Source organism: Vicugna pacos, chromosome 9 (genome assembly GCF_048564905.1).
Source record: "Vicugna pacos chromosome 9, VicPac4, whole genome shotgun sequence".
NCBI lineage: Eukaryota > Metazoa > Chordata > Mammalia > Artiodactyla > Camelidae > Vicugna > Vicugna pacos.
The window spans coordinates 75341465-75368879 of NC_132995.1; the positions used below are offsets into that span (position 1 = coordinate 75341465).

General features: G+C 37.7%; 1 protein-coding gene across 10 annotated transcripts in view; it reads left to right on the forward strand.

Moving 5' to 3' along the window:
- EVI5 (ecotropic viral integration site 5) overlaps positions 1 to 27415 on the forward strand; it is a 162185-nt gene that overhangs the window by 20686 nt on the left and 114084 nt on the right. For 8 of the 10 annotated variants that reach the window (XM_072968221.1, XM_072968217.1, XM_072968220.1 and 5 more), the window contains 2 exons: positions 8546 to 8775; positions 26942 to 27131. In XM_072968221.1, the coding sequence (XP_072824322.1) occupies positions 8627 to 8775; positions 26942 to 27131 (339 nt within the window). In that variant the 5' untranslated portion in view covers positions 8546 to 8626. Of the gene's footprint in view, positions 1 to 1159; positions 1223 to 5613; positions 5914 to 8545; positions 8776 to 26941; positions 27132 to 27415 lie in introns of those variants that run through there. The other 2 variants (XM_072968219.1, XM_072968222.1) reach the window with 2 other exon arrangements.

Below are 27415 nucleotides of genomic sequence, written 5' to 3' on the forward strand. Positions count from 1 at the left end.
TGGATTAAATAAAAAATATAATTTCCCTTGCTTTTACTTTTTAAACTGTAGCTACTAGAAAATTTAAAATAACCATCACGGCTTGCATCTGTGGCTCACCTTATATTTCTCCTGGGCAGCCCTTTTCTAACCCATTAAGTTTTTAAATTCCTCCGCGCCTTTGTTCATGCTGTTCCTTTCTTTTTTTTTCCGCCTAGCTCTTTGCACAGCTGGCTTCTTCCTGTTTATCTTCTAGATCTTAACTTGAATGTTGCCTCTTCAGAAAGGCAGTCCTTAACCACCCTGTCAAATTTGGTTCTTGTCTGATGCCCTCATGCTTGTTCACTAGTTGACTTCTTAGCTAGTTCCACAAGAGTAAAGAGCATGTCTCTTTTGTTGATGACTATATATGTATATTCAGCACCCAGTAAAGTGCTTTTTCAGAACATGTTCTGAATAAATACTTGTCACAGGAGTAATACTGGAATACCTTTCAGGTCTTCTGTAAGAATCAAATATGTGAAAATATTTTATTAAGGGCTGCACCAATGTTATTCATATGTAGAGAAGCTGAAGAAATTGTTCATGTGCCCCCTGGGAAATTAAGATTCAGCTGGATGAAGCAGAGTCTGTGAATTTAGCCAGCATTTTGTGTTCTTCAAACTTTGCATCTAATAGTTTGATCTATAATATTCTTTGGGTGACAGTATGAATATATATGAAATAATCTTTTTATTTCTCAAGGAACTAATAGGTAGTACACCTGAATGGCTGATGACACTACAGTATAATGATGATTTATGACGTATATACCATAGGGTTGTAGGTTAGACTAGGTGATCACATCAAGTATCTGAGTGTAAGCACTCAGTAAATACTAACTGTTATTACTTTATTAATGAACGTCAAAATATTTAAGTCATTTTTCAATAATCTGCAGGGGATTGGTTCCAGGACCCCCTGTGGGTACCAAAATTTGAGGATGCTCAATGATGCAGTATTTGCATATAACCTATCCACATCTTCCTATGTACTTTAAATCAACATTATACTATCTAATAAAATGTAAATACTGTGTGCATAGTTGCCAGCATATGACAAATTCAAGTTTTGCTTTTTTAACTTTCTGGAATTTTTTTTTCTCAATATTTTTGATACATGGTTGATTGAATTGGCAGATTCAGGACCTGCATGTACAGAGGACTGACTGTGTAGTCAAAAAGCACTACAGATGAAGAAAAAGGTGAGATAGAACACAAAGTTAGAGACACCTTAAAAAGTGAGTTCTCTTTGGAACAGCATTTTTCAGAATATGTTTTGCAGATAATGATGAAAAAAGGATTTATGGCCAGTTAAGTTTGGAAAGTATATTCCTCTATCTTCTATTTTGACAGTGTATGATAATATAGTTATGTCCCTGCGAAGTTCTGTAATCAAAAAAAATTCACCTAATCTATAGAACTGCAGTTTCAGTAACATGGTTCACTACGTAGCTTGGAAAAACTCTTTGTATATAAAGCATCTAGAAATGCAAACGCCCTTTTAAATGCAGAGCTGTATTTCCAAGAAGGGAAGGGAAATGCCCTGGGCCAAAACCAGCCCGAAACTGGAAACTAGGTGGCCTTCAAACCTGCTCATGTGTTGTGTGAATTATATATTTACTTTTTTGAATAATCAGTAGAAAGCTAGAGTAGCTGTATTAATTTTGGACAAAGCATTATGTATTGATAAAGAGGTCAAGTCTCCAAAAGACATAGTTGATGAGGCAAAAGCTGATAGAACTTCAAGGAGAAACAGACAGATTCATCACTGTGGGTGGAGATTTCAGCACCTGTCTTTCAGTGATTTGTAGATACAGCAAGCAGAAGATCAGCACTGTCCTTAGCTGAACAGTACCGTCAGTCAGCTGGATTTGATGACGTTTACAGCACACTTCACCTGCCAGCTGCAGAATACACGTTCTTCTCACGCTCACTGCACCAGTCACCAAGATGGGCTACATTCTGGGCCATACAACATTCCTGAATTTGTGCTCTCAGACCTCAGTAGTTCAGAATAACAGAAGTTGGAAAATCTGAAAATATTTAGAGATTAAACAACACATCTCTAAATAGCACATAGTTCAAAAAAAGTCTTAGATATTTAAAATATTTTGAACTAAAGGAAAATGAAGAGCAGCAAAAGCAGTGCTTAGAGGCTAATCTATAGCATTGAGTGTATAAGAAAAGGAGAAAGATGTAAAATGAGAATTCTAAGCTTTCAACGTAGAGAACTGTAGAAAAAGAGCAATATAAACCTTAAGCAAGTGGAAGAAAAGAAGTAAAAATTAGAGCATAAATAAGACTGAAACGGGAGGACAGTGAGAGAAAAATCAACAGAACTAAAAGCTGGCTCTTTAAAAAGATCAATGAAGTTGACAGACCTCTATCTAGCCAGGCTAGCAAAGACCAAAAGAGAAGACACAAATTACTAATACAAGCAATGAAAGAGATACATTTCTTTTTTTATTTAATTGCCATAAAGTACACAGTTGACCAATGCGGGGGTTAAGGACACCAACACTCACACAAACAAAAATCCATGTGTAACTTTACAGCCGGCCCTCTGTATCCGTGGTTCTGCATCCTTGGATTCTAACAACCACAGGTCTTGTAGTACTGTAGTACATACTTATTGAAAAAAATCTGTGTATAAGGGGGCCCATGCAGTTCCAACCTGTGGTGTTCAAGGGTCAACTGTACATAACAAAAAAATGAACAGTTTAACCATTTTTAAGTGTATGGTTCGGTGGTGTTCACGTTGCTGTGAACCATCATCATCCTCCACCTCAAGTATCCATTAAACCCCCCATCCCCCACTCCCCTGACAACCACTGTTCTATTTTTCTGCATCTATGACTTTGACTACTCTTGGTACCTCATGTTAATGGGCATACAATGTTTGTCATTTTGTGACTGGCTTATTTCACCTAGCATAATGTCTTTAGGGTTTGTTCATGTGGCGTATGTCAGAATTCTCATCCTTTTTAAGGCCAAATAATATTCCACTGTATATAACAATAACATTTAAAAAATCCATTCATCCATTGATGAACACAAGAGCTACGTCTGCCATTTGGATATTGTGGATAATGCTGCTGTGAACTTGGGCGTACAAATACCTTGTTGAGACCCTTCTTTCAGTCCTGTTAGGTATATACCCAGAAGTGGGATTGTTGGATCATATGGTAATTCTGTGTTCAATTTTTTGAGGAACCATCACACTTTTCCACAGCAGCTGCACCATTTTTCCATTTTCCATTCCCATCAGCAATGCCAACAGTTTTCATTTTCTGCTGCTTTAATTTTTATTTTTATAATAGCTATTCTGATGTGTCTAAAATGGTATCTTACTGTGCTTTGCTTTGCATTCCCTAGTTAGTGATGTTGAGCATCTTTTCATGTGACCATTGCACTTACTGACCATTTCTATATCTTTGGAGAAATCTCTGTTCAGGTCCTTTGCCCATTTCTTAATTGAGTTGTTTGAGCTGTTGTTGGTTTTAGGAGTTCTTTATAAATTCTGGATATAATTCTTTATCAGGTAGGTGATTTGCAAATATTTTCTCCCATTCTATGGATTGCCTTTTTTACTCTGTTGATAGTGTCCTTTGATGCACAGAAGTTTTAATTTTGAAGTTCAGTTTATCTCATTTTTTCTTTTTTGTCTGTGCTTTTGGTGTCATATTTAAGAATCATTGCCAAATCATTGCCGAAAAGCTTTTACCCTGTGTTTTCTTCTAAGAGTTTTATGGTTTTAGCTTTTATGTTTAGATCTTTGATCCGTTTTAAGTTAATAGGTAAGTCTTTACAAACAGTCTTAATCTTGGATTTCTTATCTCTAAAATTGAAGACATTACCTGTCCTACAGAAGTGTGAGTGAGCATTAAGTGAGTTAATGGTAATTGATATGAAAAGTAAAAAGAAAAAATGCTGATTGTTGAATCAGCCTTAATATTATAAAAGAAACTAACCCCCAAAAGATAAAAAAATAACCATAACAGCCTAGATATCTGAATTGTGTCAATTTTTTCTTTGTTTAATAAAATCAAATGAAGTTAAGTGCCTGTTCGAAGGCTTTTTGGGAAAGTAGCTTTTGTTGTATGGTAAAATTCTCAACACCCTTCTGGGACGTCCAGCCTTCAGGAATCAGCCTGAATTCAGAAGTGTCAGGAATAAAGGCCATAGTGATGGGAACAGGAATATTTTGCAGTTCCTCATTCTTCTTCTTGCAGATGCCCCTCCGCCTTCTGGTTTCTGCTTCCTTCACTGTGGGGAGTGGAGTCACACTCACTAATGTGAGGTCCTTAGTGGCCACATCCACTGCAAAGTTTTGGTCTTGCTCGCTTTTGACAGTGGTTAAGAACAGAGAATCTCAAGCCGGATTGTCTACATTCCATTCTTACTAGCTTTCTGATGTCGTATAAAGTTGTGTAACCTCTCTGCGTCATCATTTAAAAAGTGTTATCACTTTTAGAATGGGGAAAATAGTGACACCTGCTCTAGAGTATTTTAGATTTTGGATCTACAATTGGAATCTTTAAAAACAGCCCTTTTGGGAAGTTAAGCGCATCCTTATCAGTTCTAATAAAATGGGAAGTGGTAAAGGGACAGGGTTTCTCATAGGAGATTCTTCTACTCCAATGTTGTAGTAGTATCTAAGGCTTTTACTAAGCTTTATTTAATTTATGCTTATTTTATTATTTTACTTTTAAAAGAGCAATTTTAGATTCACAGCAAAATGGAGTGGAAAGTACAGAGGTTTCCCATAGACCCCGTACCGTACACAAGCAGACCCTTCCACACTGTCAGCGTCCGCCGCCAGAGTGGTGGCCATGTCTCAGCTGATGAGCCTGTGCTGACGTCATGATCACCCGCAGCCCACAGTTGACGTTACACTTCACTCTTTGTGGTGCCCATCCTGTGGGTTCAGGTAGATGTGTGATGGCATGTAGCTGTTGTCACTGTGTCATGGGGAGTGTTTTCACTGCCCTAAAATCCTGTGTGCCCCGCTTTTTCGTCCCTCTCCTCCCCCGACCCCTGGCAACCACTGATCTTTTTACTGCTCCATAGTTTTGCCTTTTCCAGAAAGTCAAGTAGTTGGACTTACACATCATGTAGATTTTTCAGATTGAGGCCCTTTTAAGATTGAGATATAATTCACGTGCCATAAAATCCACTCCTTTAAAGTGTACAGTTAGGTGGCGTTTAATGTATTCACAGGGCTGTGTAAGTGTCACCACAGTCCAATCCGAGGATGTTTTCCTCACTCCAGGAAGAAACCCTGCGCCTATTAGCAGTCGTCCCCCATCTGCCCTCCTGTAAGCCGTCCAGGCCGCTAAACTGCTTTCTATCTCTGCATTTGCCGGTTCTGGACATTTTACTGAAATGGAATCATACAATATGCGGCCCTTTGTGTCTGACTGCTCAGTGTTTTTAATGATGGTTTTAACCTTTTCAGAGTATGTTCATGTTTCAAAATAAATGCATAACACCTCCATGAGGTAGACAGGAACTTTGTGACATAATTGCACTGTCAGATTTACTGTGTCTTCATGTCCTCAATTGACCATAGGATGAGGGAGAGAGGTGTAGAGGTGGCGAGGCAGAGATTTGAAAAAGCAGAGTTAAAGGAAAAATAGGACATGATGACACATGAAAAATAACTCAGTCCTGTGGGATTTCTAGAACCATGAGTATTAAACGTTATTAAAGTACAAGTGCAATTAAATACTCCAGCTATATTTAAGGATTTAAAATGAGGAGATAGGTTGTGAAGCCTTCAGTAGTTACAGACTCAGTCGCGTTTTGTCAAGGTTGATAGGATGTCAGGACTGTGTTCTTGATTATTCTAAACTCTTCAGATGGAAGCCCGTTGCTACAGTGTGCAGAAGGGGTATGATAAATTTTTAATTTATTTCTTAAAATAAATTAAAGCGAATAAAATAGGTGTCTTTTGCCTTTGCTGCAGTTAGCTCAGGTAGAAGACTTCTATATAATGGAAATGTAAAGCATTAATGCCTGAAAGTTCTAGGTGTATTTGACATCAATGGTCAATTTTAGTAAAGGGTAACATTATTTTAAAATTTATCTTTATGGAAATATAGTTGATATACAATGTTGTGTTAGTTTTAGGTGTACAGTGAAGTGATTCAGTTACACATGCATGTATATATTCTTTTTCAGATTCTTTTCCATTGTAGGTTATTACAAGATACTGAATATAGTTCCCTGTGCTGTACAGTTGTTTATTTTATACATAGTAGTGTGTATCTGACAATCCTCAAACCCTAGTTTATCCCTCTCCCCTCATTCCTGTCCTCTTCGGTAGCCATAGTTTGTGTTTTTATGTGTGTGAGTATTTCCGGCTTGTAAGTAAGTTCATTTGTATCATTTTTTTAAAGATCCCACATATAAGTGATATTACATGATATTTGTCTTTCTCCGACTTAACTTCACTTAATACGATAATCTCTAGGTCCATCCAAGGGTAACATTTTCTGTAAATTTTACATATTAGGTTTTCTGTTTTAAAGTAGAGTATGCTTTTGAGGTGCAAATTAGTGCCACCTCCGCAGTTGAGTTTGTAGTTGTACCCTTGTGGAGAAGATCAGTAAGATGATGACAGATCAGGCCACCTTGCTGTCTGCCATGGCTCTTACCTCTCCGGGCAGAAAGGACGTCCTGCCTCAACGTTTGGTTCCTTCCTGTGTGGCGTTTTGCCATGATGAGCTGTGCTGCTGGGCTGTTCGTTGGCAAGGAGGCTTTTTTTGCCTGGAACCTTAAATGATCTGCCCCATGCTGCTCTTGCTTGGCTCTCTCACTTCATCCTGCTTATCTTTCTTGGGGAGTCTTCCCTCAACAGTAAGAGTTCCCTGATCCCTTCTGTTAACACCATTCCAGGGGAAGTAAGTTCCAAAAGGGGAAAAGTTACTGAAAATGGAAAAGAAATGAGAGCTATCCTTAGGTTAATAAAACTCTTGCCCCGATTCACTTGTAATAAAATCTTTGTTTTAAAAGTTCCGGCCTCATGTTGGTTGGCTTAACTATGGCCTCAGAGTCCATTTTCCATGTTATCCTTTCTCTGCATTGAATTTTCCGGCTGCTGTGTTGAGCTGGAGGAAGTGGGGACGGAGGAGTAGAGAGAGTCGTGTATGTGTTAATGTGAAGAGGAAAGAAAGCCTTCGGCGACCCCTGAGGACAGAGCAGTAGTATCTGCTGAGATAGTCTGGGTGGGATTTTATTTGTGTGTCTGTGTTGGTGTTTTAACTTGTTTGTGTGTGAATTGCTGTATGTAAGCAAGGTTAGCTGAGAATATGCTGATCCAGAAAATAATTTATTCTGCTTTAGCCACCTGTTGCATAAAATTTAAGATCTTCTTAAAGCACATAAAAGCGCTTCATAGTGTCTGTCTAAGAACGTCACAATCAACCTCTTTTTGTGATAGTTTTTAAAAAGTACAAAAACTCATTAAAATACCTTATTTTGTAAACTCACCAGGATCGTTTAGTTTTATATAGATACTCAAATATGGCTGTTGTTCATATTGTTTTCCATTACTGAAGTGATAATGCTTTGTTTGAATATTATTTATGTACATTGTCTTTTAACTGAATTTGTTGTGGACGTGTCTGCTTGGGAGACGGGCATGGTTTATGAAGACCAGATAGACTTTGGTTTAGTTCACTGAACCTGATGAGGCAGATTCTAAAGGCTTTTCTAGTCCTCATTGCCCACCTGAAACACAAACTCATCTTCAGCTCTTGACTTTCAGCTCTTCTAATTGCTTCTTAATTGTAGCCATTGGTAGGGGATGCCATCTCATTCTGTTTCTGACTAGTTCTAACTATTTGAAAATTATACCGTGGAACTCTCTTACTCTGTTAATGCAATCATTTATTGTAGTTTTGTTCTCTCTACTATAAAAATAATTCTTTTTTTTAACTTGATATTTTGGTGGTAAAAATACACCACTCTTGAGTTATTTGAAGACACATGAGTCTCCTGATGCTAAGCCCAGTTTTTGTTGAATTGTTGGTCATGTTATGGGATTTCCCTACCCTCATCACCTAATGGATATGTTTTATTTCCTTGATGTTCAAGTATTTTTGACAACAACCTCAAAAAGGAGTATGTTTTTTATCCCAACTCAGCATACCCCCCCACGTAGTACATAGTTTTACAACTGAGACAGAAATTTTATCAGACAACATATCTTTACATTGGCACTTTCTATTCTTTCTCATTTTTAAAAATGCTGGTGTTACCTGTTAAATTGGTTCTATCACTTTCTGATGGACTTAGCCTGTAGTTTGGTAAACACTCATCTATTTTGTCCTTGCTGCGGAACTGAAATAGAGTTTCCAAAAGCTGTATGTTAGCATAATCATTGCTAAAACAGGTTTTGTCTTTATTAACTCAAAGAGAATATTATGATGGAGGTTATCAAGCAAAACTTAACAGGATTACCGAGTTCTTGTTAATGCATACAAAACTGAAATACGTGCAATTTTTCTTTTTATCCTTAGGTGGCGACAGACAAGGTTGCAGAGAAGTTGAGTTCTACTCTCTCATGGGTGAAGAACACAGTATCACACACAGTCAGTCAGATGGCCAGTCAGGTGGCAAGTCCATCTGCTTCATTACACACCACGTCCTCATCTACCACGCTGTCGACGCCGGCCCTCTCACCGGCCTCCCCGTCGCAGCTGAGTCCAGACGACTTAGAACTCCTGGCTAAGCTGGAGGAGCAGAATAGGTGAGTGAGGGGCTTGGCTGTTCTCTAGTTGTCGTACAGACTCAGCCGTTCACATACACATATGTGCCATAATCAAAATTTAAATATTTGTTTGTATTAAGAATGTTTACTTTCTGGTTTTTGGCTCTGTGTTTATCACAGTTACCTAACAAAGTAGTCAAGTCTTTTTTGGAGGAGTTGGTCTTAAAACTAAAATTGGACTAAAATTTTTTTCTGGCTCAGATGGCTTTAGTGATTTGTTTTCTTGATATAGCAGATTCTCTGACTTCTTCCTGAATTTTAGGAAAAAAAAATTTAGGACAAATAAAACTACCACTTTTTTTTTAAACTCTCTAAGCAGTCCCCTTTGGTTAAGGTGTAGAATAATTTGGGATGGCTGTCTGATTTGTGGTTCAGAATGGAACGTTTCTTCATAAATTTATTCATGGAAGGCAAAGTATTCTTTTCTTTTAATGATATGAAATAAAATACTTGTTTACTCTGTTATTAATGTGTTCTGTGGACCCTGTGTGCCCTTTCACTGTATTATAATCAGAAGTTTTTTAGGGCATCAGCTACAAAAGAATTACTGGCAGAACATCCTTTTGTGTTCAGTCAAGGTTATATACCACCACTGGCTCTGAGGATAATAACAGATAATTTCTAACAGCTCTTTTGGTATGTAACTGACATAATAAAGCATACACACTTAAGGTATACAATTTGATAAGTTATGACATGTGTAGATACCTGTGAAATTGTCACCAAAACCAGGAAAATGAACATACCCGTTATCTGCCTGTTTATTCCCAGGCAGCTGTTAATCTGCTTTTGGTCACTGTAGATTAGTTTGCATGTTCTAGAATTTTATAGAAATGGAATCATAGTATATACTCCTTTTTAATGGGTTATTTCACTAGCATCATTATTTTGAGATTCATTTATGTTGTATCACATATGAATAGGTCATTCCTTTTTTATTGCTTAGTAGTATTCCACCATATAGCTATATCACATTTTACCTACTCACCTGTTGTTGTGAAATGCTATAAACATTTGTGTAAAAACCTTTCTATCGATGTATGCTTTCAGTTCTCCTGGACAAATACCTGGGGATGGAATGGCTGGTTGAGGTGTACATTTAATTGTCAAACTGGTTTCCAAAGGGCCTATACTTTTTCATACTCTGATCATTAGTGTATGAACATTTCAGTTCTTCTGCATCCTTACCAAGACTTGGTGCAGGCAGTCTTTTTAATTTTAGCCACTCTGTTAGGTATTGGTATCTTATGGTTTTCAATTTGCATTTCCCTAATGGTGTTGAGCATCTTTTTATGTGCTTATTTGCCATTAATGTATCATCTTTGATTAAATGTCTTTTTGAAATTTTTGCCCATTTGAAAAAATTAGGTTGTTTGCTTTCTTATTACTGTGTTTCAAGAGTTCTTAGTGTATTTTGGGTACAAGTCCTTTACCCAGATATGTCTTTCAAAATATTTTTTCACAATCTGTGGCTTATAATTCTCTTAACAGTATTTTTTGAAGAGCAAAGATTTTAAATTTTGATTAAGTCTAATTTGAAATTGTTTTATGGACTGTGCTTTTGATGATTCCAGGTCAGTTATATAGTTAGTTTTACACTTTACATTTATTATAATCCATTTTATTTTTACATATGATAACAAAGTATAGATCAAAGTTCAGTTTTTCAATATCCATATTTAATTTTTTTTGCATTTGTTGACAAGACTATCCTTCCTCCACTTAATTACTTTTATACTTTTGTCAAAAATCAGTTGTCCATATATGTATGTGCCTATTTCTGGAGTCTTTCTGCTCCATTGATCCGTCTACCTTAATGCCAATATGGCACTGTCTTGATTACTGTAGCTTTATAGTAAGTCTTGAGATCAGATAGTGTTAATCTTCCAGCTTTGCTCTTTTGACTGTTTTTGGTCCTTAGCTGTCCCGTGTGAATTTAACATCAAGTGATTTCTACAAAAACACTTGCTGAGATTTTGATCAGACTAGTGTTGAGTCCCTAACAATATCGCCTTCCACCCATGAACGTAATAATGTTTCTCATTTACTTACTACTTGTGCATGTTTTTTTTAAATTTAATTTTTGATTGTTCATTGCTACCATATAGGAATACAGTCATTTTTCTTTCATTGTTCATGTATCCTGCTGCCTTGCTAAATTCATCTGTTCTGATAGGTTTTGTTGTTCTTTTTAGATTCCATTAGCTTTTCTATATTGTGAATAAGAGCATTTTTACATCTTTCTTTACAATATAGATGCCTTTTATGTCTTTTTCTTGCTTTATTGCAACTGGCTAGTATCTCCATTACAAATTTGAATGTAAGTGATGAACAGATAGGTTTGTTGTTTTCCTGATCTTAGGGGGAAAGCATTAAATATGAAGTTAATTGTAGGTTTTCGTAGATAATTTTTATCAGATTGAGGAAGTTCCTGTCTGTTTCTCATTTGCTAAGAGTTTATAAGGAATAGATGTTAGATTTTGTCAGATGCTTTTCCTCAATCTATTGAAATGATCGACAGTTTTCCTCTTGTAATCTAATGTGGCAAATTACATACATTTTTGAATGTTAAGCTAACTTTGCATTCCTGGGATAAACCCCACTTAGCATGGTGTATAAAATAGTGTTGGATTTGATGTGCTAAAATTTTGTTTGGAATTTTTGCATCTATGCTCAGGATGGAAATCAGTCTGTAGTTGTCTTCTGATACTGTTGACCTTTATTTGTAATGTCTTGTATCCTAGTAATGTTTTTGTGATGTTTCCTCTTTTCTAATGTGTTCTGTGCTGTGCATTTCTCCTTAAGCCCTGCTTTAGCAACAGCCCTTTGTTTTTATTGAGACTCATTTTATGGTCCTGAACATGGTCTGTTTTTATAAATGTTTTGTGTGCACTTGAGGAGAGTGTGTGTTCGGCTGCTGTTTGGTGGAGTGTTCTATAAATGTTAATTATTTCAAATTGTTTGATACTGTCGTTCATGTCTGCTGTATCTTTGCTGCTCTTCTGTTTACTTGTATCTGATATTGAGAGAAGAGTATCGAAACCTCCAACTATAATTGTGGATTTATTTCTCTTTAAATTTTATCAGTCTTTGTTTTATGTAATTTGAAGTTTCGTTGTTATGTGTATAAACATTTAGAATTGTTATGTCCTGTTGTGAAATGCCTTCATTGTCCCTATTAATACTGTTTGCTTCAAAATCTGCTCTATCTCATACAGTCGTTGCACCTTTCTTTTGAATAATGTTAAATTTGTTTTTATTTTCCCTTTTTTATATTTTCCCATCCTTTACTTTTATTCTGTTTTTTTTCCTTTATCTTTAAAGTTTGTCAGTTAGGCAGCATGTAATGGGTCTTGCTTTTTAGAACACAGTCTGATCATCTTCACCTTTTAATTGAGGTAATTAGATCACCTTTAAAAAATTGCAATGATGTAATTTTATTTCTTGCTCACATTCACGTTCATCTCAAACTGCAGAGCACATCTTTGCTTCCCACTTCTTCATTTCTGGGCCAGTGACCAGCCCATATGCGAGATAAACCAGATTCACAGCAAGTGGAACAGCGGTTTAGTGGAAATGTATCTTAAGATGGCTGCTAGGCGGTGGTACACGTGACTTCAACTTGCATTTTATTGGCCAGAGCAAATCACGTACTCAGACCTTACGAAGTGAAGTGGGGGTGAGATTCTTCTTGAAGGGATGGATCTAAGAAAATATATACTTACTATTTCAGCACCTTTTGGGGGGTATTTTTGTTGTATTGTTATTGTGCTTTTAATCATTTACGTACCGTAGAATCCACCCTTTTAAAGTGTACAATTTAGTGGGGTTTTAGTACATTCACTAAGTTGTGCAACCGTTACGATTATCCAGTTTCAGAGCATTTTTATATACCTCCCAAAAGAAACTTTGCGTCTATTGGCCTTCCCTTCCCACCCTCCTTCCAGCCCCTCATAACCACTGATCTACTTTCCGTCTCCATGGATTTGCCTGTTCTGGACATTTCGTTGGTAGTCTTTTGTGACTAGCTTCTTTTACTTAACAGGGGGTTTTCTAGGTATTGAGGAACATAGATCACTTACATTTAATGTAATTATTGATATGGTTGCATTTATGTTTGTCATCTTTGTTTCTTCTAATTTTTCTGCCTTTTGACTGAATGAAATTTTGTGTACGATTCTGTTTTATCTCCCTTGCTGATTCATGGGCTGTAACTCTCTGCTTTGTTGCTTTGCTGGCTGCTTTAGGGTTCACAGTACACACATCTAGCTTACCCAGGGTGCCTTCCAGGGCTCTGATCCCACTTCACAGGTCGGGGAAGAGCTTAGAGTAGTACTTCTTGGTTTCTCCTCTCCAGTCCTTTGTGCGAACTTTACCATGCATTTTAGTTTTATGTATGTTTTAAACCCCATGCTGCATTGTTTTTTTGCTTTAACAGTCAACTGTCTTTTAAATAAGTTTGAAATAATAAAAAAATCTTACATCCATTTCTGGTGTTTTGGTTCTTTTTTTAGCTCCAGATTTCCAACTGATATAATTTTCCTTCTGTCTGTACGACTCGCTTTAATATTTCGCGTAGTGTGGGCTGCTCCTGCGTATGTGAGACTTCATTTTGCCTTTGATTTTGAAAGCTGTTTCTCTGAGTGTAGGATTCTAGGTTGACAGTTTTTCTCTTTCAGTACTTTGATGACGTTTCATTGACTTTTCCCTTGCATTTTTTGCGTCGGGAAATCTGGTGCAGCCCTTGTCTTTGCTCCTGTGTAGGTAGCGTGTCTTCCTCCGCCCCTCCCCCTCCTCCGTGTAAGGGTTTTTCTTTACCCCTGGTTCCAAGCAGTTTGATTCTGAGGGGCCTGATGGTATTTCTCTTCCAGTTTCTTACTTTTGGGTTTTGTTGAACTTCTTGTACAACTTACAGTTTTCTTCAAATGTAGAAACTTTTAAATCATTTTTTTTCTTCAAAATTTTTTGTTCCTTTCTCTCCTCCTCCTCAGTCACTCTAATTACACAAATATTAGGCCACCTGAAGTTGTTCCACAGCTCACTGATGCTGTATTCATTTCTGGGGAGAATTTTTATTGCTGTGCATTCAGGTGGGGTTGTCTCCCACCGTGTCTGATCTGCCATCGATCCCCTCGGGCATGCTTTCCATCGCCCGGTCACCTCTAGACGCTGGAGCTGCGTGCCGATTGTATGTCTCTGCTTACGTTTTGAATATGCAGAAATATCGTCTTCATAACTTTTAATGGCCATGTCTAGTAATCCTCACGCATCTGTCAGTGCCAGTTTACTTTTGGTTAATTGCTTTTTCTTCTCATTTGTTCTGTTTTCCTGCTTCTCTGAATGCCTGATATTTGATTGGACGCCTGACATAAATTTGCACCTTGTTTGGTTTGGCTGTTTTCCTGTAAATATTCTTGAGCTTTGTTCAAGAATTCGGTAAAGTTACTTGGACAGAATTTGCTCTGGAGTAACGTGCAGCCTCGGGCCCTTCCTCCCTCCTCCGAGGCAGGCCCTTTTGTGTACTCACCCAGCGTACCTTGAAACGGGAGGTTTTCTAAGCGGCCAGTCGGGACAGACACTATTCCTGGCCCTGTGGCATGGTAACCGCTGTTTAATCTAATCTGTTCTGGTGTTTTTTCTTCCAGCCTTGGGTGGCTTCCTTGCACACATGTGCTGATCAGTCCCCAGCTGAGTACTTACTGAGTATCCTTTGTCAGTCTCTGAAGATCTTGTTTGTGCCCTTCTTACCTCTCTGGTACTCTGTCCCTTGAACTCCGGCCACGATGGTCTCCTCGGGCCCGCAGCTCTATCCGCTCAGTTCGGAAAGCACACTGGGTTCTGCTGCCTTTTCCCTGCCCGTGCCGGGACCTGGAGGCCCAGGGCAGATACGATGGCAGTCACAGGGTTTGCCTCCCGTAGCTCCTGGCTCTCAGCAGTTGCTGTCCGTTGTTGCTTGTTGTCCACAAGGTCTTGAAAAAACATTGTTTTCATATCGTTCATGTATTTTATCCATTCTCTTATGATTGTTTCAAGGGAAAAGGTAAATCTAGTTTCTGTTACATCACGTTCCATCATGGCCATAATGAAGTAATTTTTTATGGAGTTATGCATTTTCCTTTGGCAGGAGGAAGAAGCCTGGATAAGATTAGAAAAATAGACTTATTTGGCAATTAGATTTAGGAGTTAACATGATGTATAAATCTATTCTGACTGTAACCTGTGCTCAGCTTTAAACAAAATTTATTGCTGAGGTAGTTGTTGAAATTTTTGCTTTAAAATGACCTGACCTCAGGTTCTGTCCCTTCCTGTTGACATGGAGACAGAAAATAGAGACGTGAAAGAAATTCTCTGGAAACAAAATTTATGAGCTAGGGACTTTGTACCTGGCCCAGGTGGACCACATGGGAGAGGACCCGGTGTTGGCCCATGTGAACCTGGCAGTAGAAACTGCCCCCTTCTGATGATCATTTCCTGGGAAGCGCTTTTACAGGGCTCAGCGTGCGATGGGTAAGAGAAAGCTTGGTGTGCTGCACGGTGATAACCTTACGTGTTTTATGTGTTTCTTGGTGTTAACTTTTTGCCCCTTTGCTCACTGCGCTTGAAAGATTTAGAGCAAAATCTTCTGGTTGAGGTTTTGGGAAGAGACAGCTTTCTAGTATACTGTGCAGACTGGCAAAAGTTCCTTGGGTAAGGTGAATTTGGAAGCGGGTCATGAAGGAGCGAAGTGGAGTGTTGGGTTATGTGAAGGCAGTTATGAGCAAATCGGTGCTCACAGGGAAGAAGATGACAGGGACCATTAAAGAGAACAACGGGACGCGTGGTGTGGAACACTCAGCAGCGTATAAAGCCGGGGCAGGACTGTCAAAGCGCGTGCAGACAGCGCCAGAGGGCGTAAAGGGTTTCTGAGTTTTGAATTGGTTCTTACATGGAAAAGTGGTTTGCACAAAAGATAACTTTTGGTGCTGAGTTTGTTAAGTGACCAAGTTGAGTTTATTTTTATGGTGATGATTAATAGTTACTGTAAAACTAAAATATACAAAGCATTGTGTTAAAAATTGTTGCAAGTGACGTATGTATATAGGTGAACTTTTTCCCAAGTAAGGCACAATTTATTCCAGAATACTAGGTGTGCTCGGTGTAAACATTAAGAAATACTGATTACTAGGTTTGTTTAAAGATGTTTACAAAAGAAATTTTGACAAGATTTTGAAGAAATAAAGGCTTCGAAGAAGCAGAAGGTCTTCACCCTTTGTTCTTGTGTGGAATTACTAAAAACATTTGTGCTTTGTTGAGTTCACATTTTGAGTCTCTCTATTTTTTGAAAAATCATTAAAACCCAGAATCAATGGGAAGGATTTATGCGTAAAGAATGGGTGAATGTAGTTACATTTTGTTTTGCCTCAGAAAAACAATACTGGTGGAAAAACGCAACTTTCTGACTTTGATAAAAAATAAAATGACAAACACCAAGACCTAGTTCTCCCTGGGCTGCTCCGCTGCCCACCAAGGGGCTAAGTCCAAGGAACAATTACAGGGGCAACTTGACTTTTCTCCAACCACGTCTGTAGTTTGTGACAGATATGCAAGTTGTGTATCTAAAGTAAAAATGATGAGACACAACTATCACTTGTAACAGGAGAGATGCTTTTATTTAGGATTGTTTTCTTCTCTTCCCCAAATGTAGATGAGTCTCTGATCATGTTATTAACTCTCTTTAATTCAGAAAGTATAAAAACGGCAATATTTTAGAAAATTTAAGAAACGTGAAAATAATATCAAGTTCTAGAAAGAAACTGTTTCTCCTTCCTGTAGCTTTATTGCAGTTATCACATTTTAAAAATCAGTGCATTTGGCAACCCCGAAAAGATGTGAAGAAATGGTTCGCTGTGATGTCAAAGATCTGTTTGATGAAAGTTAATCATTGACAGCCTTGAAGTTGAAACAGGACAGTTGTTTTTCTTCAGTGTTAAATGTGTTTTTCTTTTTCATTTTAAAAATACAAAGTCTTTGACAGAGATGAATCTAGGAAGGTAAGGTTCAAAGGAAATAGCAATGAATTTTAATTAAGGAGGGGGAATACTGCTAAATTTGAATTTTGAATGGGCCATTCATTATGTGTGTGTTTTAAAAGTTTGGCATTATAACCATGTTTATTTCCTTTTATGTTTTGTTATTTGGAGTCAGATTTTACTTTTTAGCAGATTTTGGGGGTTGAAATAGGATGAGGAAATTTTAAACTGAAGTAAATGTCTTTTATGTTGTTTTCTTTTGTTTTAAACGTGGTAAGCAGGAATCTTTGAAACCTTAATTTATATATTGTATTCTCTGGGCATCTAGGTCCACACTGTCCAGTGTGGAAGCCATTAACCATATGTGACAGTTGAGCACCTGAAATGTGGCTGGTCTAAATTGTGATGTGCTGTAACAGTAAAATATACAACAGATCTTGAAGAGCTGATTTGGCAGAAAAAAGAATATCTCATTAATTAAAATAATTTTGATTGCATACTTAAAATGATTTTGTGACTGATAAAATAAGTTATTAAAATTAATTGCAGTTGCTTCTTTATACATTAAATTTGGCTGTTAGAACATTTAAAATTATTTAAGAGGCCTGTGTTACGTGTCTGTTGGGCAGTGCCGATCCGGGCCGTCTGACTTTGATCTTGTGTCTGTCATTTTCCCACCGCAGCGCTGCCTCAGTTTTCCTAGAGATGCTCTCGGTAACACAGCCACGGACATTTAAGGAAGGTAGTGAAAAGCTTCTGAACAACACATGTATTTTCAATTCTTCGTGTTAAAGATTCAGATATTTTTAATGATAGCCGAGGCCTTTAGATCTTAACTCGAACTCTATTCTTTTTCTTTTCATAGGATTTCTCTAAATTTTTTATCGGTTGTCTGATTTACTGAGGAATTTGATGATGTTACTAATTGAAAGAGTTTATTGTACTATTCTTCCTGTTGCAGCTAGGTTAGCTTCAGATCATGTCTTTTTTTTTAAATTGAAGTGTGGTCAGTTTACAATGTTGTGTCAATTTCTGTCGTACAGCGTAATAGTTCAGTCATACATATACTTACATATGTCTGCTTTCATATGCTTTTTCATTAGAGGTTACTACAAGATATACAGTATAAACTGCTCTGCTGTGCAGTATAAACTTGTTTATTTTGTATATAGTAGTTACTATCTGCAAATCTCGAACTCCCAATTTATCCCCCCCCCACCCCCGGTAACCATAAGTTTGTTTTCTATGTTTGTGAGTCTGTTTCTCTTTTGTAAATAAGCTCATTTGTCTTTTTTTATTCCACCTATAAGTGATATCATATAGTATTTTTCTCTCTTTCTGGCTTACTTTGCTTAGAATGACAGTCTCCAGGTCCATCCATGTTGCAGCCAATGGCATTATTTTTTCTTTTTTATGACTGAGTAGTAGTCCATTATATAAATATACCACAACTTCTTTATGTAGTCATCTGTTGATGGACATTTAGGTTGCTTCCATGTCTTGGATATTGTAAATAGTGATGCTGTGAACATTGAGGTGCATGTGTCTTTTCAAATTAGAGTTCCCTCCAGATATATGCCCAGGAGTGGGACTGCTGGATCCTACGGTAAGTCTGTTTTTATTTTTTTGAGGAGTCTGCATACTGTTTTCCATAATGGCTGCACCAAACTCCATTCCCATCAGCAGTGTAGGAGGGCTCCCTTTTCTCCACTCCCTCTCCAGAATTTATCGTATGTTGACTTTTCAATGATGGCTATTCTGACTGGTGTGAGGGGATACCTCATTGTAGCTTTGATGTGCATTTCTCTGATGATTAGTGATATTTAGCACTTTTTCATGTGCCTTTTGGCCATTTATATGTGTTCACTGGAGAAATGTCTGAATCTCTTGCCCATGTTTTTGGGTTAGGTTTATTTTTTTGTTACTGAGTTGTATGAACTGTTGGTATATTCTGGAAGTTAAGCCCTTGTCAGTCTCATCTTTTGCAGATATTTTCTCCCTTTCTGTAGGTTATCTTTTTGCTTTGCTTATGGTTTCCTCTGCTGTGCACAAGCTTGTAAGTTTCATTAGGTCCTGTTTGTTTATTTTTGCTTTTACTCCTGTTGCCCAGGCAGCCTGCCCTAGGAGGGGACTGCTGAGGTCCGTGTCAGAGGATGTTTTGCCTCTTTTCTTCTAAGAGGTTTATAGTGTCTTGCCTTATATTTAAGTCTTTAAGCCATTTTCAGTTTACTTTTGTGTATGATGTGAGCGGTGCTCTAACTTAACTGATTTGCATGCAGCTGTCTAGTTCAGATTGTCTCTTTTTAAATTAAGGAGTCTAAGAGGTTAAGTCTGCTATGCCTTCTGTCTGGAATGTCTGTATAAAGTAATCATTAAACCATCAGTTGCTGACCAGAATATTTGAGAGGGGGCTGCCGGACTCATGGGTTCACCTCCTTTGAGACCTCATCTTAAAGAAACAAAAACAAAACCCCTGTGGGGGAGGGAGATAGCTCAGTGGCGGGGCGCGTGCTTAGCACACACAAGGTCGTGGATTCAATCCCCAGGACCTCTATTAAAAGAACAAAACAGGAAAAACCCCTGTGCTTTGAGAGCTGGAGAGATCCTTGTCATTAGGCACCTCCCTTCTCAGTTGTCTTTGGATTATTTCCTGTGTTAATTCCTTGTCTTTTCTCTTAAGTCTCCCTTCTGTGTTTCTGTTGCTCTGGGACAGGTATATGTGCTTGAGGATGTTGATGGGAAGGGAGTGACTCCCCTGTGAGTCAGGCGTGTGTTTTGTTACGCTGATTTGCCTCTCTAGCTGGCAGGCTGCTGTCTGTCTTCCAGCACGTTCATATCCTGTTTGTTTGGTGTAACATTACAAGACGTATTTGAACCCTGTGTTCGACAAGTTGCTCTCTCTGCAGTAATTGCCCGTGTCATTAGTTTTCCAAGTGTTTTTCTCGCATAGCAGTTTTCTTCCTCAGCGTTCTTAGGTCCTTCCTCGGCTCTTTTAAATTGCCTCAGCAGTTGACACGTGGCCAGGTGGCAGGCTGACCTGTGGCTGTTGTGTCCTGCTCAGTTCTGGTTTCTATAGTTATTTTTTTTGAGAGAGGAAGGTAATTAGGTTTACTTATTTAATTTTTTTCTTAATGGAGGTACTGGGGGTCCTGGTTTCTATAGGAACGTATTATACTGAGTACAACAGGATATTCAAAAAGTTGGGCAAGTAATCGCCAGATTTCTATTTGCAGGATTTCACCGTCTGTGCTTCTTATGCACATGGATAAGCGCCCCAAGGCCTTCAAGTTCCAAATACCCCAGAGAGAACCCTTTCTTTTCCCTTTGCTCCTGTGTGTTTTTCGGTCACGGTGCTGCAGGAAGAGGGCTTTGTCCCTCCTGTTTGCAGAGTGCACGCTGCCCTGCGCAGGGTTCTCCGACGCCCGGCGCCGAGCGCACAGCCCTCGGCCCGGAGAAGGGTCGGTGTTCAGCAGCGAGGAGAGGGGACGGGGTCTCTCCAAGACCCAGAGACCCAGTTCTTCTCTTTGTTCTCACCTTCATCCCGAGCCTGTCTGTCGGGGAGCCGGAAATGCTTCCTGTCTGCCGAGTGTCTAAGCTCTCTGAGCAAACAGTCCTGTGTTTTTATATCCTTGGTACTATTTGAAGTCCACCTGATAACTGGTTTTAACGCCCCCTCCTCAGATAATTAGGGCTGTAGCTGCCTTTTCTTTTAATTCTTATTTTCTAAGAAATATAGTCAATTTACAGTGTTAGGTTCAGTTATACGTATATATATACATATGTATATTTTTTCAGATTCTTTTCCATTACAGTTTGTACAAGAAATTGAATGCAGTTCCCTGTGCTGTACAGTAGGACCTGTTGTCTGTCTGTTTTATATATAGTAATGCGTACCTGTTAATCCCAAACAACTAATCCATGCCCCGGAGTCCCACCTTGCTTTCCCCCCAGTAAACACAGTCTGTTTTCTGTGTCCGTGAGTCTATTTCTGGTCTGTACATAAAATTTTTATTTTTTCTTTTTAGGTTCCACATATAAGTGATATCATACAGTATTTGTCTTTCTCTGTCTGATTTACTTCACTCAATATGATAATCTGCAGGTCTATCCATGTTGCTGCAAATAGCATTATTTCATTCTTTGTTATAACTGAGTAGTATTCCATTGTATAAATATACCATAGCTGCTTTATCCAGTCATTCATTGATGAGCACTTAGGTTGTTTCCATGTCTTGGCTACTGTAAGTAGTGAGTCATTTTTGCTACTGTGAACACTGGGGTGTATGTGTCTCTTTGAATTGCAGTTTTCACCAGATACATGCCCCGAAGTGGGACGGCTGGATCATACGGTGTCATTTTCAGTTGTTTAAGGGACATCCGTACCGTCTTCCATGGTGGCGAGCTGTAGCTGTTTTGAATGCTGTCCTTAGAACTGGAGCTACAGAAGCTTGGAGCTGCTTAGCTCGGAGACTGAGAACCATGTACTCCCAGTCAGCAGACCCTGCCTCCGGTGTCTTAGCCTGGCAGCATTCTAGGAGGGTGAATAAATTTGGGCGACACACACCTATGGGAAATGCCTTTGATTATAGCATATGGTATTCCTTCTGGGCCAGTGTTCTTTTCCTTTAATTTAATAAATTTCTTCTTTTATTAGTCATAATGAAATTATGATGGGTCAGGAAGGTAGTTTCCTTTTTTGCAATAAATTCATGCAAGGCAGTGAATCCATGTGGGAAGAGGAAAATAAATGAGTAAGTTTTGAATGACTTCTCACTAGCCCGCGGACCTGTGAGTAGTATTATGTGACCGTGTTCTCCGTTGCCGGGCTAAAGTCTTTGGAAACTGTTGACATTTCTAGGCAGCGTGTCTCTACTGCCATGTCAAGAATATTTTAATTGAATTGTAGACGGGGGGGCAAACTGTCTAGGAGCCTTCCTGAGTATTATTTTTTTTTGTTTAATCACTGCTTTTAGCAAGAAGGAATGAAAACATATGATTCTAACTACAGATTCTGTAAAGTCTACATATTGATGAGTATGTAAATTCTTTTCCTACATAACCATGACTGACTAGCTCGTGGGGAAGGAGACGTGATGGTGTCAACTCAGGTATTCTGGAAAATGTTCCCATTCTCTCAGACAGAAGTACTTCATTGTATCTACAGTACTGAGAAAAAATTTTCAAGTTCTTCCTTAGAAAATTCTAAAATTTGATAAAATGACCAAAAAAATTGTTTTAAAGAAAGGAAGTAGTGTTCATACCTCTTTCTTTACAAAATAGATACTGTTAATATATCAAAAACAGTCCCTTACAAAGTAATAGTTACGGTTTTTAAAAAAAATTCTGAAGGGCTTCCAATAATAAAAAGCAAGAGTTTCTCACCTCATTCTCACTATGCCTAATGGTATTAACCAGAGATAGTATTTTTAAATAAATTTTTGTAAAGTTGATGTATAATTTGCAACAGAAAGGCACAATCCTTAAATGTACAGTTTGAGCTTTGACAGATGTATACACCTGTGTATAACCCACATGCCCATTAACATGTAGATGATTTCTATCATCTTAGAAACTTCATTTGTACTCTTTTTAGCAGTGCCACCCCCTGAAGCCTTTCTTCTGATTTTTATTGCCATGGATATATTTTGCCTGCTTTTTTAAAAAAAAAATAGCTTTTTTGAGCTGTAATTCATATACCCTGTAGTTTAAGCTCATATGAAGTATACAGTTCAGTGGTTTTTCATGTATTCACAGAGTTGTGCAACCATCACCACAGTCAATTTTAGAACATTTTCATCATCCCCAAAAGAAACTGCATATCCATAGCAGTCACTACCCATCCCTCTTTGTTTCCCTTACTCCCACTCCCATCCTTGGCAACAACTAATTTACTTTCTGAATTCTAGCTGTTTCATATAAATGAAATCATACAATATATTTTCTTTTGTGACTGGCTTCTTTCACTTAGCATAATGTTTTCAAGTTTCATCCATGTTGTAGCGTGTATCAGTATTTCATTCCTTTTCACGACTGAATAATATTCCACCTTGTGGATATACCAATATTTTTATCCATTCAGCAATTGGTGAACATTTGGATTGTTTCCACTTTTTGGCCATTATGAATAATGCTGCTATGAACATTGATTGTATAAGTTTTGTGTGGACATAGGTTTTCATTTCTCTTGAATATACATCTAGGAGTGGAATTGCTGGTTCATGTGGTAATTCTATGTTTAACCATTTGAGGAATTGCCAGACTGTTTTCCAAACTGGTTTTACCAATTTACATTCCCATCAGTAGTGTCTGAGTGTTCTTATGTTGTCATATCTTCGCCAACACTTGTTATCATTTATCTTTTTGATTATAGCTATCCTAGTAGTTGTAAAGTAGTGTGTCATTATGGCTTTGATTGGCATTTCCCTAATCATTAGTGATGCTGAGCATCTTTTTATGTGCTTATTGGCCATTTGTATATCTTTAGAGAATTGTCTACTGTTATTCTCTGCCCCCATTTTAAAATTGATTTGTTTGTTTTTTTATTACTGAGTTGTAAGAGTTATTTATATATTCTAGATGCACGTCTCCTGGGTTACAAATTTTTTTCCCATTCTGTGGGGTTTTTTTTTTTCTTCACTTTCTTAATGGCATCCGTTGAGGTACAGAAACATTTAAAATTTTGATGAATCTAATTTATATATATTTTTGTTTGTCACTGTGCTTTTGGTGTCATGTTTAAGAAGGCGTTTCTTCTATAATATGATTGTTCTTTAACTTTTTTTTTAACTGGAGGTACTGGGGATTGAACCCAGGGCCTTGTGCAAGCTAAACATGCACTCTACCGCTGAGCTGTACACCGCCCTCCTCCCATGAACGTCTTACGAGTGGAATCATACAGTATATACTCTTTTGCATCAGGCTGCTTTCAGTCAACCGTGCATAAGTTTCATGCATGTTAATGTATGTGTATCAGCACTTTGTTCCTTTTTACTGTTGAGTAGTGTTTTAATAAATGAATATATCACAATTTGATCATTTATTTTTCTGTATATTTGGGTGGTTTCAGGTGTTGGCTGTCATGAATAAAGCTTTTCTAGACTTTCAGTTGCAAGTCTTTTTGTGGACACACTTTCATTTCTCTTGCTATGTCATATGAAATATGTTTACCTTTATAAAGAACTGCCAAATGTTCTTCAGAGTGGTTGAAACGTACATACTCCTGACATGGATGTATGACAGTCAGAACGGCTCCCGTGTTTGGCAGTACTTGGTATGGTCAGTCTTTAATTGTAGCCATTCTAATGTGCACATAGTGTGGCTTTAACTTGGGTTCCCCTGATGACTAAGGGTTTTGAATGTTTTTCAGTTGCTTAGTGGCTGCTTGACTATTTTGTTTTGGAAAATGTCAGTTTAAGTATCTTACTCATTTTTTAAAATGAGTTGTTAGCCTTCTTAATATTGATTTTAGGTGTTCTTCATGTATTTTGGGTGTCAATCTTTTGTCAGATGCGTATGCTGAGGGTTTTTTTCCCTCAGTTTGTGATTTATCTTTTCATTTTCTTAATGGTTTCTTCTGAAGAGCAGAGCTTTTTAAGTTTGATGAAGTCTAATTTAGTGTTTTTTACACTTTTTTCTTTTATGGTCAGTGTTTCCTTGTGTCCCATTAACAAATTTTGCCTATTCCAAGGATGTGATGACTTTGTCCTGTTTTCTTCAAGGACTATTATAGGTTTAACTTGTATTCCTGTGCAGGCCTGTTGTCCATTTTGAGTCATTTTTGTGTATCATGTGAATTAAGACATAAACAGTATCTTTAAAAACTATGATGTCTTTACTTGGAATATTTCATTTGTAAATGCCCCTCACAGTGTGTTGTGCGTGTATCTGTTATTTATGTCATCGTCCTGTGAAGGCGAGTTGCTCACCCCTTTACTCTAATCCGTCCGTGAATTCACTTGGGTTCCTGCTTGCGCTTGCTTATACCAAAAGTTAGCATGTTTGTGACCTTTCTGATTCTTTAAAAAAACAAAAACCTTTTGTTCAGGTACTTTTTCATCTTTACTTTTATTATATCTCAACTTTATGTTTAGCTTAGGAAATACCATTTTTTTTAAACTTCATGTCTCTATTGATGGTAGTGGTGCGATTTAATTATTTGGCATATAACAAGCATTCAGTGAATAGTTAACGGAAATGAAGAACTCAAGTTCAGATTATTTCAGTGAAGTTTGTTTCTGTATTCCATTTAGAATTCTTAGGGTTTAGAGTCGTACATAAAATTACTTATACATGCAGACTAATTTTTTCCATAAGATATTTTATGGGCTTACTAAAATAATATATGTGGAAAAAAGGCAAAAATATTTAAAGCAAAACATTATCATTAACTAGATTTTTCTGGCAAAGAATATTTATAGCAAATAGTTGACCCTGAATTTGGTTATTTTGTAAATTTTTCTGTTTCTAGAACTATTTGGGACATTTTATTTAATTTACTGTTGCTATGAAAAAAAGTATTAAATTATCTCCTGAATAAAGTTAAAATTTGTTCAGTTTATATTGTGTTATTGTATATGACATATCTGGTATTTGAAGGTTTTTTTAACATGAGGATTTTGATTTTATTTCAGTTCAGTCAATGTTCAATATACTTTGCAGAGAGCTAGGTGCTTTCAGGAATATAAAGATGAGCAAGATATAAATCTGGCTCATAAAGGGTGTTTCTATCATCTGCTAAATAGAATTTAGCTCATATTTCTTTCCTTTACTAGTTTTTTTGTATCATAAATTAGTATTGGGAGCATTTCTTGTCTAAGCAGATGACTTTTTGAAAGAGTTACTGGAAGTAGGGGGTAGCCATGTCTAATATACAAATAGATGTTTTAGGACACTTATTTGAATGATATATGATGTACATCTTTTTTGGCAAAGGGGTAAATTGTAAATTTTTTTGTTGGAAAAAAAAATAGACAGCTTTGGCTGGATTTGAGGCACATTGTGCCATGAGCAGATTTTCTTTAAGTGGCTAAAACAAAGCTTAAAAAGCAAGTAACAATAAAAAAAATGCTTCTGGTACCGGACCTGCAGTACGAAGAACAGTGTACAAGCACCTGGATAAAACGCCCGTTGCGCGGCGGTGCAAGCAACGTACGTCTTAAAACGGCAGAGCCACGTTTCCCAGCATTTTCTTGTTTGCAGCCTGTGTGGATGTGAAAGAAATAACGGATTTGATGTTGAGATAAGTCACAGAGTGGATCTCTGAAGTTACCTTAAGCTGTCTTATCCAAATAATGAAGAGACCTGAAACAGGGCCTTAAGAGTGAAGAGGCCTTGGTGTAAAAGCACAAGTGGGTGATAAATGAGAGCTGTTAGCTGGCCTGGGTTTTGGGGAGATGTCAGGGATTATGGAGAGTTAGAGGATTAAAGTCCTTTCTCATCTAAAGGGAGGTGCTCCTCCCTCCACGTTCCTGTGCAGGAAGATGGACCTAGTTTTGCCCAATTTTTTTAATTTTTTAAGACAATCCAGAATTGTAAATAAATATAAGTGTATGTGTATATGAAATCTTCCAATTTTAATATTAGTAATTGTTCAGGTTTTTTTTCTTTTTTACACAAAGTCTGCATGAGCCAAACAAAACACTTTTTGTTTGGGCAGATTTAGTTAGGTGGGGGGTGAAGCAAAATGGAAAAAGACCAGGATTTGGTTAACCTGTATGGCTCTGCCTTACTTTTTCAGCCCTAGGCACATTGTAAACATGATAAGATTAGTTCTTCCATAGAATTAGTTGTACCTTTTCCAAGGACAGTTCCCCCCCCCCCCCCCCGAAGCTCTCCCAACCACTTTTCTCACCAGAAGATCTCTTCTAGTTTGAACGTTTAGTGGAGATGAAGGGAAATTATGATGGGACTAACAGCACTAAAATATTTAATGTTAAGTTACTATTTTAAATTTTGAAATTGCTATGCTTAGTAGAAAGAATACAGCAGTTAACTTTAGAGCTGCCAACCAAGTGTTACTGAAACTACGCGTATTTTAAAGCCGCAGCTAAGTTGCTGTAGCGACGATCTTAGGTGTCATCGTCTCGTCTCGTGTCGCTGTGAAACTAGATCCTGAGCAATTCTTAATTATGTTTTAGATTGTTAGAGACGGATAGTAAGTCTCTAAGATCTGTAGATGGGTCAAGAAGAAACAGTGGCTCCTCCCTTGTATCAAGTTCATCAGCCTCTAGCAACCTCAGTCACCTTGAAGAGGATTCTTGGATTCTTTGGGGAAGAATCGTTAATGAATGGGAAGATGTGCGGAAGAAGAAGGAAAAGCAAGTTAAGGTATTAATACTCGTTGCTGAAGTTCTTCCTCTTATTCCAGAGGGCGCTGGGCGTGGATTAACAGAGGCTAAAAGCAGTCAGGTTCAGTGCTTCCCAGGTGCTGTGACAGAGAGGCCTGCTGTATTTGTTTTCATTGATTTGTGCCCATTAGAAATTTTGGTTTGTAGCTATTGGTACTTATAGAAGTTTCCCAGTTGTAGAAATGTAGCTGAAAATTATTTTAGAAATGAAATTCTCCCATTTTATAGATTCAGAAATGAAGTTGTCACATCCTACATCCTTGA